Source organism: Dermochelys coriacea, chromosome 1 (genome assembly GCF_009764565.3).
Source record: "Dermochelys coriacea isolate rDerCor1 chromosome 1, rDerCor1.pri.v4, whole genome shotgun sequence".
Taxonomy (NCBI): Eukaryota; Metazoa; Chordata; order Testudines; family Dermochelyidae; genus Dermochelys; species Dermochelys coriacea.
This window is the reverse complement of record NC_050068.2, coordinates 205,639,128-205,652,275: the sequence shown is the minus strand read 5'-3', so window position 1 is coordinate 205,652,275 and position 13,148 is coordinate 205,639,128. Positions and strand designations below refer to the sequence as shown.

At 40.0% G+C, this 13,148-nt stretch overlaps 1 protein-coding gene across 3 annotated transcripts in view; it reads right to left on the bottom strand.

Moving 5' to 3' along the window:
* Nucleotides 1-13,148, bottom strand: part of CFAP91 (cilia and flagella associated protein 91) — a 62,171-nt gene that overhangs the window by 41,932 nt on the left and 7,091 nt on the right. For 2 of the 3 annotated variants that reach the window (XM_038417127.2, XM_043512529.1), the window contains exons 3-10: nt 12,943-13,100; nt 6,760-6,843; nt 4,628-4,684; nt 3,449-3,630; nt 2,578-2,755; nt 1,950-2,107; nt 1,502-1,684; nt 1,232-1,374 (exon numbers count right to left, since the gene is read on the bottom strand). In XM_038417127.2, coding sequence (XP_038273055.2) covers nt 1,232-1,374; nt 1,502-1,684; nt 1,950-2,107; nt 2,578-2,755; nt 3,449-3,630; nt 4,628-4,684; nt 6,760-6,843; nt 12,943-13,100 — 1,143 coding nt within the window. The remainder of the gene's footprint in view (nt 1-1,231; nt 1,375-1,501; nt 1,685-1,949; nt 2,108-2,577; nt 2,756-3,448; nt 3,631-4,627; nt 4,685-6,759; nt 6,844-12,942; nt 13,101-13,148) is intronic. The other variant, XM_043512539.1, reaches the window with a different exon arrangement.

Here is a 13,148-nt window from a genome sequence, read left to right as displayed (position 1 = left end):
GTACTGACTCCATAAAATCAGCTCCTTAGCACTTCCTACACATCTGAAGTTTTTTCCTTGAAAATTTTCCCTCCAAGTAGTGACCAAATCCAACGCTGTCTTTCATAAGATCAGATGACTGAATTTGAGGTAGTATGGTAGTTATTTCAATGCAAGATTTCAGTTCTATTAACAGAAAGTTACTGCCTGTATTAAATATATTATTATGCTACACTAAAACAAGAAAAAAAATTATATACACACACACTATGCATGACTACATATTTCTTATCAACTGGATTTGAAGAAAAAACTAATAAAACTGACGAAATTGTGTGTATAATAAATAATATTTACTTTAGGAATGCCTTATCCAATAGGCCTGATTTTCAAAAACACAAGTCCGTAATTGCAACACAAGATGCATACCTTACAATTCACCTAATTTCAACTGTAAATACTGTGACTGCATGTGCAGCTAGGGTATTTGCTTAGACATTGGTCATTTACAGGTGTGGACAACAGATTTGCTTGCACAGATGTAGTGACGACCATGTGCATTTTATGTATTCAGACAATCAGACGATATTTATCTAAGTTGCTAGGTAACAGCAGTGATCTGCTTCCACTGTTCTAATCCAATTTGGATAAGTTGGGACAATTGACCCACTTTACTTTAGATGTGCAGAATTTTGAAAATTCTGATTCTGCTTTGGCTTATTTAAATAATAATAATTTGACATTTTAACCAATAGGTTTGCCATATTTTTAAATTTTTTTAAAGAGATGGGGAAAGGAAGGCAAGCATAGGGAGGAGGAGAACTGCTGATTTACATCAGATTTCACAATCTCATCACATTTTCATAGGGCAGAAGAAACAAAGAGGAGGAAAAATGGACGTCCGTGAATGACTGGGGATGGGAAAGAGAGAAAGCTACTCCTTCCACCAAACTAGGAGGCTTTCCACAAGGTAGGCACAGAAGAGGGAAAATGTGGAAGAGATAGAAAAAGGGAGACTAGTTGAGTTCAGAACAATACTCATCATGCCAAATGACAACCCACTAGTTATTAATATTTGATATGTTCTCTCCCTGAAGATGGCCTTATTTCTGTCTTTATAAAAGCATTAAGAGAGGAATTTAGGAAGTGAATTTGGAAATAGTTGACAGCTGTGCCTTCCCAATAGCATTTCCATGTAAGGTGCGTCTCAATTCTAGAAAGAATGTACTTGCTCTTGGCTGCAGCACCATACCTGGTGAACCTGTGCCAGCTCCATATCTAGCCTAGCAGTCCGCTTAATAAACCCTTCTTTAGTGGTGGTGGTCTTGGGTTTCGGAGCTTTGGTCCGGGGCTCAGTGACAGAGTCTGGGAGAGATGCCTCCAATTCAAGCAATCCTAGAAAAGGTGGAGTGAGAGTATGGGACAGGGTGGAAGAAGAGAGAGATATCTGAATTATTGTACAGTCTTATGCTAATATTTTTAGTCAATAACATATAATTTAAGATTTTCCATGCTGCCTTACCCTCGTAGGTGTTAAGAAAGTGGTTTTTTACTAAATAATGTTCAGAATGGTTGTCCGGAAAGTAACCAATTCTGGACAGAGGTCCGTAGGGCTGTGATGCATAATCAGTATAGTCCCTGATGACATCTCGTCTCTCCAACTTCCCCTCCACATTCTTCCCTTTAGCTATCAGCTTTCTCATTGCTGAAAACGAATTGCAACCATGAGACATTCCCTGACATGTACAGTTCTGAAAGAGTCATATCCTAAGAAATTCAGTCAGGCTGTAATTCCTCTAGTATGAAGTGTGGCTGACAGACCAATATGGCCCAAGGAGTTCTATAGTGTGGTCTGTGGATGTCCTCATCTTGAACACACAGCTGCAGCCTTGTAAAAATGGAGTGGCGAGAGATAGCTTGGTACGGAAACTAAGTCCCCCTTCTACTATTTTCCTTATCCTCCAAATTACCTTTTATATGTTCGTGTTTAATTTTTTTCACTCTCTCTTCTTTGTCTTGCTGACGGTTAAACCAATAGGTGTCCAAACGATTGACATCCACCTCATTCTGATCCTCCTCTCGTTTCCTCAACAGCTTCTTTAAAACTTCTAGTCGAACATTTTGCAATCTTCAAGAGAAAAAAAGGCAAGGTATAAATGGAGGTGCTCACAGAGCTCCCAAACTGCACTGCTATATTTAAACACAACCTACCCATTGATCTATCCGTAAAATACAGCCAGACTGCAAATATCACATTTTAGTCTTTTCATTTTTAAAAGTGAGTTTATCCCTGGTGCATTTTTTCACCAAAAAACTCCCCAAAAGTCAGTGTACTTCAATTTCAGTGTGGTTCCTCCATGCCCGTTCAGAATTTCATTTATTCTGAATACCCCAACAAGAGTGCCATTTGTGGTGGTGGTTTTTCGGAGGAATTGGACTCAAATTACAAAAAATGATGACCTTCAGTCACTAATAAATAGGCAACCTAGAGATAAAAGTCCATGCATCCTACTGCAAATCCCCTGACCTATTTGATTTCAAACTCCACTAAGGTTCCTTACAACTGAAAGAGAAACACTGTGTACAATTTGCACCTACTTTTCTATTTCCTGTTCTCTAAAGGCCCACTCCTTTCTCTCCATGTCATCCATCAACTTCCTCCTCTTCTCAGTTTGTGAGAGATCACTAAGTGGTGGCAGAGTCGCTTCCCAGGCACGTTTCTCCCGGGCACGTTCAATCATCTCCACCTCAGCTTGTCCCGCTGGAAGACCCCGCCCTTACAGGGACAAGAAGCCGTAGTTCTTTAGAAAGACTGTGGGGCAGGGCAATATCCATGAGTAACATATAAAGTTATTATAGCAATAAGCACAGTAGAAAATCCTACAGTAAATAGAGAGAGAATACTTGAAAGATGGAAGTTAACAAATCTGAGACAACTAGCTCAGTGAGTTTTAAAAATGTGAATAGTCTGCAGTTACCATGGTTATGGTAAAATTAAAAAGGGGGTTGTCATTCCTCCTGCTCAAGGGCATAAAGAGATCCATTTGGGGGTGGGGAAAGGTAAGAAAGAAATTTCCCTTCCAAGGAACAGCATTCTTTTTGAGGATAGACACCTTACTCTGAAGCATCCAGCATTCACCACTGTTGGAGGCAGGTAGAATTCATAGTAGTGAAAAGAAAAATGAAAATCATAATAATAATAATTTGCACTTACAATATCTTTTGCCATTTAACAAAAAGATCTCAAAACACCTTACAAAATGCCTCACAATTGGCCTGTTATGTAGGTAAATATTTTTATTACATCCATTTTAAAGCTAGATAAACTGATACATCCCAGTGAAACACAGCAAGGAAATGTCAAAGCTGAGGGAACTGACATCTGATAGAGAGAAACAGCAATTCTGCCATTCTCAAGGGAAGAGAGCACTATTATTGTAAAGAAATGTTTATGGTTCTTCCAACTCACCCCAAGTGAGAGTGGCAAGTGTCAGCAGTTCAGGGATTGAACCCAGAGGTACTACATATTCTGGGGAATACGGGTCAGTCTGAGCTTCGCCATCCCGGTAATCCGTCTGTGTACCCAGAGTTCGTGATGTGGGGGAGTGTGATCTATCACTGGTGATGGAGGGGTAAACATATGGCTCTGTTCTAAAACACAAACATGAGTCAGAACATGTTTTTGTATATGCTGTCACATTAATTTTTTAAAACTTGAGATAATATTCATTACAGATGTGATTTTCAAAAGTGCTCAGCTTTAGCTTAACTCTGCTCCCACTGAAATCAGTGGAGTTGACTTCAGTGAGAGCAGTTAGGCCTTTGCTGAGCACTTCTGAAAATCCCTCCCTATGTGAACGTAAACCATGAACCTTCTGCATCAAGAAGCTTAAATTGTCACATTCAAGTATCTAACACATATGGATATTACAGCATTGTATTTAAGGATTAAGGGCCAAATGTAGCCTGATGTAAGTAGCTGCAACTTGATGGAAGTGTTTGGGCCAAATTCAACAGTGAGATAAACAATGATGTAAGTTTCATGTCTGGTGTAACAACTTGCACTGATCTGACATTCAGTGGGTGTGCAAAATAAATCTACTGGAAAGGGGTGTAGCTTGAAAAACAATTAACAGAAGAATACAAGATAAAGCAGGACTACTGTATTTTAACTTATGCCTGTGCCATTTCAACACAAACAGGAAATAATTCAATTCCTCCATAAGTAAGCACAATTCCAGTGACTTCACTGGGAGATGTACTCATTTATATCAAGTCTGAATACCAAGGATACTATAAGAATGTTGTATGCAAATAAACAGTAGCGCAAAATCATTTGATAAAATCAGCAGCAAACATCTCAAAGTGTGGCTATATTAGACATTTCCTCTCCTCTAATATTTAGACATTTGGCTCTCTGTTTCTTGCATCATGTGGTGCTGCTTACATATCCCAAACACTGTCTGAACTAAACTGTAGGCATCTGGCCCTAACTTGCTCTTTCTGGGATTTCATGCTGGTGGACAGATTCTTTCTGAACTTTTAAATTGCTCTCTATTGCTTCACTATTAAAAATACTAGTCTCCTGTAGTCATTTGTGGCTAAAGATTGACCTGTTGTAACTGTTTTTCTAAACCTCACCACTTACTTTGCCACTGCATAAGCAATATTTAGTGGAAATGGCTTATGAAAGGGGATGAAAGGTCTGCAAAGAGAGAAAACATGTTTAAGACAACAGCCATGAGAGTAAGATGTACAATAACAGAATATTACAGCTTAGCAAAACTGTGGACCAGATCCTAAGATGTTGTAAAACAGTGTAGCTCCACTGACTTCAGTGCTGATTTACAACAGCTGAGGATCTGTTTCTGCACGTTTAAGGACACATATTAGTTAGGAGTTCTTTAATCTCTTATAGAAACTCTGTCATTACTTCTTAAGCAACATGTGAGAATTGTTGTTCTATCCAAGTGGAAAAATTCTTCCTCATTCAAAGAGCCCAGTTTGCTTTTCATTTACACAACTTCGTACACTGGCCCAACACCATTAATTTAAAGGGAGTGACCACTGATTTACATTGGGGTCAGAAGAGGAGAATCAGGACCAACATTGTTAATTGCTTAGTTCATTTATATATATACACATACATACATATATATAGTTAGAATTGAGAGAGACAATACGAAGACTGGTTGGCTCAGACACGGGTCTACTACTATACTGTCCCACTACGAAGTTCTCCCCTTGTCCATTACTATATATTTTTCTCCCCACCAAAAAAACACTTGCCCTGAAAACCTTCACATAACATGAGGTGTGTGTGATGACATAGTCCAATTCACATTCACTATTTATAAATTTATGCACTGGTTTAATGTGATGTTCAGTGTTGTTCATACAAGTCTCACCTCTCTAGCTCACTCTTACCTTTCTAGCTTTTCCCCCCCTACAAAAAGATATTAACTCAGAAATTAGAACTTGAGAACACCTATCAGGCCATGTTGTCCCACTACCCCAGATTAGTACTTGAAGAGTTTACTGGCCTAGTTTAGCAGCCAATGTCTCAGAAATTTTTAGCATTAACAACTAATATTTTAATTCTTTGTCAGATAGAATTCCAAGCGGCTTTTAGGTGGCAGAAAAATTTTGAGTGCTAGAAGCTCTCAAGATAGCGGCTGCTAAAATCATGTTGTAATTCAAGCTGGGGTTGAACAGCAAGAGAGTTACCAGAATAAGGTTACTATTGAGTGTATTCTCAGCATTGTACATATGTTTGGGTTTCTTTAAACCCTGCGGAGATCCGGAAGTGGAATTCTATGACATAAATCAGCTTTAAAGGTCAACCATATTTTAAGTTTATCTAATATGATTGTTTCCTTCAGTGCAGTAAGATAGGACTTCAAGCACATTTCACTTTAAAACTAAGTATTACTATTATTAATTAATAATTCCTGCTTAGAAACATACAATAGGAATTTCCATGTCAGATGAGACTAATATTAACCTAGTTTCATTACCAAGCTTTCCTAATAGCTCTTTAAGAGGCTTTTAAAAGTTTAAGTTAAAATTGTGGCAGTGAACAAGCCAGTCTGTATCTTCCTTTTGCTAAAATAACCCTAAACATCTTTGATTCATTTTTACCAGACTAGCAAAATGTGAGAAATGTTGGAAAACTGGATTTAAAAGGGGCTAAGTTCATTAATAGTATAAGACAAGTCCCCTGAAGTAAAGGCAATTGAGCCTGCACACATCAGCAATGAATGTGTACCAAACTGGAAACTCTTGTATCATGGCATTTAGCAGTTGTTTCAAGTCCTATACTAAATTTTGAGACCAACACCAGGACTGCAGTGTAATTCTACGGGAGGTGTGGTTCTGAAAGAGGAGTCATTCTTCTGCTGAAAAGTTAAATTGTGGTTCTCTCTGCTTGTTTCAGTGGTAGCAAAACTGAAGTTAAAAATCCCCCTTTTATATTTCCAAGAGACTGGAAAACCACAATAGCTGGGCCAGCTGCATCTCTCCCTTGGTATGACTGGGTCAAAGGCTATGTGTGAGCAACTGCTAAGCACAGACTGGATGTTGCACTTGCCTATACAAGTTAAGTATTTCACATTTTTTCAGTGCTCAGTCACACAGTGGACTAGATTCTAATCTCAATGGCACCAGTGTTCCAGAGCAACTCCACTTTTGTCACTGGAGTTACACCAGTGTCAGACGCAGAGTGACTGAGATTGGAATTTGGCTTATTCCATATATGGTAGTCGTTAATTCATTTCTTACCGTTCAAAATACTTGTAGCGGTTCCTTCCATTAATTTCAGGATCTTCATACACAATTTGAGGAATCTGAAGAGAAGGCTGAGATCTAAAGAGCCAAAAAAGATAAAAACAGATCAAAATATTTTCAGAGAGTATGTTCAGAGCAGTTCTGAGATTTTTTTTAAAAGATACGTTTTTAACTATACTTCAATATTTATTATTTCACTCTGGACTTCCACAGTTGCATCATCAAAACGTACACATCTCAAACTCTATAATGAAGTAGCAGCAAACACCCTTACCTGCATAAGTAAGATCAAGATAATGTATTTACATTATTCTATAGTCTCTCATATAACACTGCAGCTCTAAACTTAATGGAAATTTCACACTGTGCATATACAAAAATCAGTCATTTATTACTTCTGTTAAAATAAAATTTGGGCCTGGAGACTATTGCTCAAAGAAGATTAACCACCTGGAAAATCTGAATTTGTAAAATTCTGTTACTTTTATTTGTACGTGTGGGTGTGGAAAAGAATCTGAATATATTTGTATGGCACAAAATACAAGAGAGGGGATGCAGCAAATGAAGGGGAAGAGTCATCCTGTCTAACTAAAAAATGGCTGAACAGATTTTGATCAAACCTGGAAATAACAGGCTGGCTCTAAAACTTTCATTCTGCATTCTCCAACAGTAAAGAAGAATAAGGCTGACCTTGTGGATAGTTTAAGGAGTGTACTGGCTGGAATACAGCCTTTGTAAAAACAGCCAATACTCCCCCCCATCTAATTTCCCATCCTGGAGAACCCAACACTGAGTTTGAAATAGGGCAATAGACGGTCTATAATTTCCTGTCCATGTCTTCTTGGAGGTTGTACATTATTTAGAGAGCTCAGGAGGCCATGAATGAAAAGGGTTAGACAGGAAATAGAGTTCCCTGAAAAACCTCATGCCACAGCACCAGCTAAGAACCAGGTAAGTCATTCCACAAGTTCAAAAAGTCACACTTCGCCCTATTTAAGACCATCTTTGGCATCTTACCAGAAGCCTGAAACTAATTTATATAAAATGGAGCAGTTTGTTGTTGCCTTAATTTTAAATCCAGAGGTGTGGCTTACAGAGACACAGATACCAATAGGAAATGTGGTTTGACTATTTGGATTGAACAGAGCACTGCCTGCTATGATCTGTTGAGTCCAAGAACCTCACATCACATGCTCAAGAGTTGCATTGTGGAACTTAGAGACCCACAGGTTAGCCAATCCCTTCCACAAACACTGTACAGAATGAGGCTTCATCATCCTTCTCCGGTGTACAATACATTGCAGAGGTCGTTTTAAATCATCCTTTCCCAGCACCTGCCCCAATGTATTGCAACAAAATAATATTTGGGTCAAGATGCTAGTATCTGAACCTGAAATGCTTTCTTGGCTCTGACAAACCTTTAATTGTAAAATGTTGCTAACAGTTCAAATCAGTTAATTGAGCTGATGGCTTTTGCTACTGGCATTGTCTCCACATGTCAGAGTGCTTCTCCATCCAGATGAATTCTTATTTCACTCAACACAGGTGGGGATTTATTTTCATGATCTAACTGTGTTAGTATAAGCTCATTATTACAATCTACATACCACACAGACTATGCTGACAGCTTGTGCCACACACTCTCAAAGAAACTGCATAATCACCTGATCAACATCCTCTACAGCAAACAGGGAAAGATTAAGAATGAGCTCTCAAAACTGGATACTGTCATAAAAAAACAACCTTCCAAACAAACTTGCTCGTGGCTGGACTTTACAAAAACTAGACAAGCCATTTACAATACACACTTTGCTTCTCTACAAAAGAAAAAGGACACTAAACTATCTAAATTACTACATGCCACAAGGGGCCACAACAGTGGTTCCCTTAACCCACCCAGCAATATTGTTAATCTATCCAACTATACTGTTAGCCCAGCAGAAGAATCTGTCCTATCTCGGGGCCTCTCCTTCTGCCCCTCCACCCCCACGAACATGATACTGTTTTGTGGTGATCTAGAATCTATTTTCGACATCTCCAACTCAAGGAATATTTCCAACACACCTCTGAACAACATACTAACCCAAAGAGACCTTCCTACCAACACTACAAAAAGAAGGATTGTGGGTGGACTCCTCTTGAAGGTCGAAACAACAGACTGGACTTCTACATAGAGTGCTTCTGCCGACGTGCACAGGCTGAAATTGTGGAAAAGCAGCATCACTTGCCCCATAACCTCAGCCGTGCAGAACACAATGCCATCTACAGCCTCAGAAACAACTCTGACATCATAATCAAAAAGGCTGACAAAGGAGGTGCTGTCGTCATCATGAATAGGTTGGAATATGAACAAGAGGCTGCTAGGCAGCTCTCCGACACCACTTTTTACAAGCCATTACCCTCTGATCCCACTGAGGGTTACCAAAAGAAACTTCACCATCTGCTCAAGAAACTCCCTGAAAAAGCACAAGAACAAATCCGCACAGACAAACCCCTGGAACCCCGACCAGGGGTATTCTATCTGCTACCCAAATCCATAAACCTGGAAATACTGGATGCCCCATCATCTCAGGCATTAGCACCCTGACAGCAGGATTGTCTGGCTATGTAGACTACCTCCTCAGGTCCTACGCTACCAGCACTCCCAGCTATCTTCGAGACACCACTGACTTCCTGAGGAAACTACAATCCATCGGTGATCTTCCTGAAAACACCATCCTAGCCACTATGGATGTAGAAGCCCTCTACATCAACATTCCACACAAAGATGGACTACAAGCCGTCAGGAACAGTATCCCTGATAATGTCACAGCAAACCTGGTGGCTGATCTTTGTGACTTTGTCCTCACCCATAACTATTTCACATTTGGGGACAATGTATACCTTCAAATCAGTGGCACTGCTATGGGTACCCACATGGCCCCACAGTATGCCAACATTTTTATGGCTGACTTAGAACAACACTTCCTCGGTTCTCGTCCCCTAATGCCCCTACTCTACTTGTGCTACATTGACGATATTTTCATCATCTGGACCCATGGAAAAGAAGCCCTTGAGGAATTCCACAATGATTTCAACAATTTCCACCCCACCATCAACCTCAGCCTGGAAGAGTCCACACAAGAGATCCACTTCCTGGACACTACGGTGTTAATAACTGATGGTCACATAAACACCACCCTATACCGGAAACCTACTGACCATTATGCCTACTTACATACCTCCAGCTTTCATCCAGATCACACCACACAATCCATTGTCTACAGTCAAGCTCTACGATACAACCGCATTGGCTCCAACCCCTCAGACAGAAACAAACACCTACAAGATCTCTATCAAGCGTTCTTACAACTACAGTACCCAGCTGCTGAAGTGAAGAAACAGATTGACAGAACCAGAAGAGTACCCAGAAGTTACCTACTACAGGACAGGCCCAACAAAGAAAATAACAGAATGCCACTAGCCATCACCTTCAGCCCCCAACTAAAACCTCTCCAACGCATCATCAAGGATCTACAACCTATCCTGAAGGACGACCCATCACTCTCACAGATCTTGGGAGACAGGCCAGTCCTTGCTTACAGACAGCCCCCCAACCTGAAGCAAATACTCACCAGCAACCACACACCACACAACAGAACCACTAACCCAGGAACCTATCCTTGCAACAAAGCCCGTTGCTAACTGTGTCCACATATCTATTCAGGGGACACTATCATAGGGCCTAATCACATCAGCCACACTATCAGAAGCTCGTTCACCTGCACATCTACCAATGTGATATATGCCATCATGTGCTAGCAATGCCCCTCTGCCATGTACATTGGCCAAACATGACAGTCTCTACGTAAAAGAATAAATGGACACAAATCAGATGTCAAGAATTATAACATTCAAAAACCAGTTGGAGAACACTTCAATCTCTTTGGTCACTCGATTACAGACCTAAAAGTGGCAATTCTTCAACAAAAAAACTTCAAAAACAGATTCCAACGAGAGACTGCTGAATTGGAATTAATTTGCAAACTGGATACAATTAACTTAGGCTTGAATAAAGACTGGGAGAGGATGGGTAATTACACAAAGTAAAATTATTTCCCCATGTTTATTCCCCCTGCCTTCCCCTGCTGTTCCTCAGATGTTCTTGTCAACTGCTGGAAATGGCCCACTTTGATTATCACTTCAAAAGGTTCCCCCCCCACACACTCTCCTGCTGGTAATAGCTCACCTTTCCTGATCACTCTCGTTATAGTGTGTATGGTAACACCCATTGTTTCATGTTCTCTGTGTATATAAATCTCCCTACTGTATTTTCCACTGAATGCATCCGATGAAGTGAGCTGTAGCTCACGAAAGCTTATGCTCAAATAAATTTTTTAGTCTCTAAGGTGCCACAAGTCCTCCTTTTCTTTTTGCGGATACAGACTAATGGCTGCTACTCTGAAACCTGTTTCACTATTGTTAATTGTACTTTAAAGCTCAATCACTTTCAACCATAAGGAGATACATCACAAAACCAGGTCAGAGTCTAGAGGCAGCTTGTTGACACAGTTAATGCAAGAAATAAATGTGAGAACAGCCAGTGCTGCTGTCACCTGCTACTTTCATGCTGGTACAAAGATGATAAGATCGGAAGGCACCACTGTGATGATCTAGTCTGATCTCCTATATAACACAGGGTATAGGAGTTCCCCCAAATTAATTCCTGTTTAAACTGGCACATATATTTTAGAAAAATATCTAATCTTGATTTAAAAGTTGCCAGCTAGTGATGGAGAATCCATCATGAGCCTTGGTAAATTGTTCCAATGGTTAATTACCCCCACTGTTAAAAATGTACATCTTATTTCCAATCTGAATCTGGCAAGTTTCAACTTCTGATCAAAATAAGCTGAGAGGAAAAGAGCACAGCAGTGATATTTAAAATTTTGAAAGTATACCATAAAGACTCGATAGAGTAAAGAATTAGTTCGTGTATGCTTAAAAAAAACCAAACCTGTAACGTCTTCATCCAGGCCAACATCCCTCCCTGTCTGACTACTGACTAGCCCTTCCAAATAGCCTCTCTGAGTCCCAGCTCTTCTGATACTGCTGCCCATTTTCTGACAAGCTCAAGTATCTCCTCACATCACTCCATTGGCTCTCGATTCATTTCAGGATTCAATTCAAAATTGCCCTCTTTGATTTTAAACCCCTCCACGGACATGACACAGCCTATTGTACTTTTCAAACCTTGTGTTCCTTTCCCCACTCTTTCTGCATGCCTAGCACTATTCTCTTTTTTATCCCTCCATGTGAGCTGGTGCAGAATCTTTCTTCCGCAGTTCATATTGTCTGACTAGAACCACCTCTCTATCCTCAGCTCCCTCTTCCTCTGTACCTTAATTCTGTGAAGTGGTTTGGGAAGTAACTTTATATACAATATGTTATTCAAAATAATGTTGTGTTATTTTGTTAACTGATATAGCACCTGTTGTACAGTGTCCCAGATGCGCACAAGGGAAAAAAATAACAAAATCATATTTAAACAACTCTAGTCCAAGTGCACCAGGTAATCAGCAACTCTAGTCAAAACAAACAAGGCGAGCTAAGGAAAAGAGACCAAACAAAATGGGGCTTCTGAAAAAGGGAAGGGAAATGGTCAGATCCTGACCTAAATAGGAAGGCCTCACACAGAATCTTGAATATAGCTACAGAGGGACTCCAGCCCTTGATTCACTAAAGCACTTAAACACATAATGAAGTACTTTGCTGAATTGGGATCCTAATGGACATATTGGGAGAGTCTCCTGCACTAAGAAGGCCCTAGTCTAGTCCAGTCCAAATGAAACCTTGGGATGCATAGCAAGGACAATCCAGTCAGCTTCAGTCTGGGAGGGACAACAGAGAAAGGCTATCACTTAAGTAGCTCCAGCCTGGATCACTGAAGTTTTTACAACTCACATTGAAAACAAGAGCTTTAAATAAATCTCTTGATTTATTGGCAACCAGTGCAGATAGAGTTGGATGAATGTAGAACACCCAATCCCAAAAAAGCAGATGGATGGCCATATTCCACAAAAGCTGCAACCTCTGAATCAGTTTCAAGGAAGATCTAAATAGGAGCAAACTGCAGTCATCTATCCTGTATTGTTTTTTGTTGTTTTTCTTAATATAGTCCAATGGTAGGACACTTACCTAGCAAGCTGCTGAAGAACCTCTAGGCGCTGCTGGGCCCTGCCTCTCCATCTTCGGTCAATAAATGGGGGCACGGGATTTCTTTCCTCCAAACGTAGATTGTACCAGGGATAATGGATCAGACTGCTAAACATGGTTTTAAAAATCGGCATCTTTTTCTAATTTTAATGTGTAGACAAGAGAAATGGCAGTTGTTATTTAGCAAT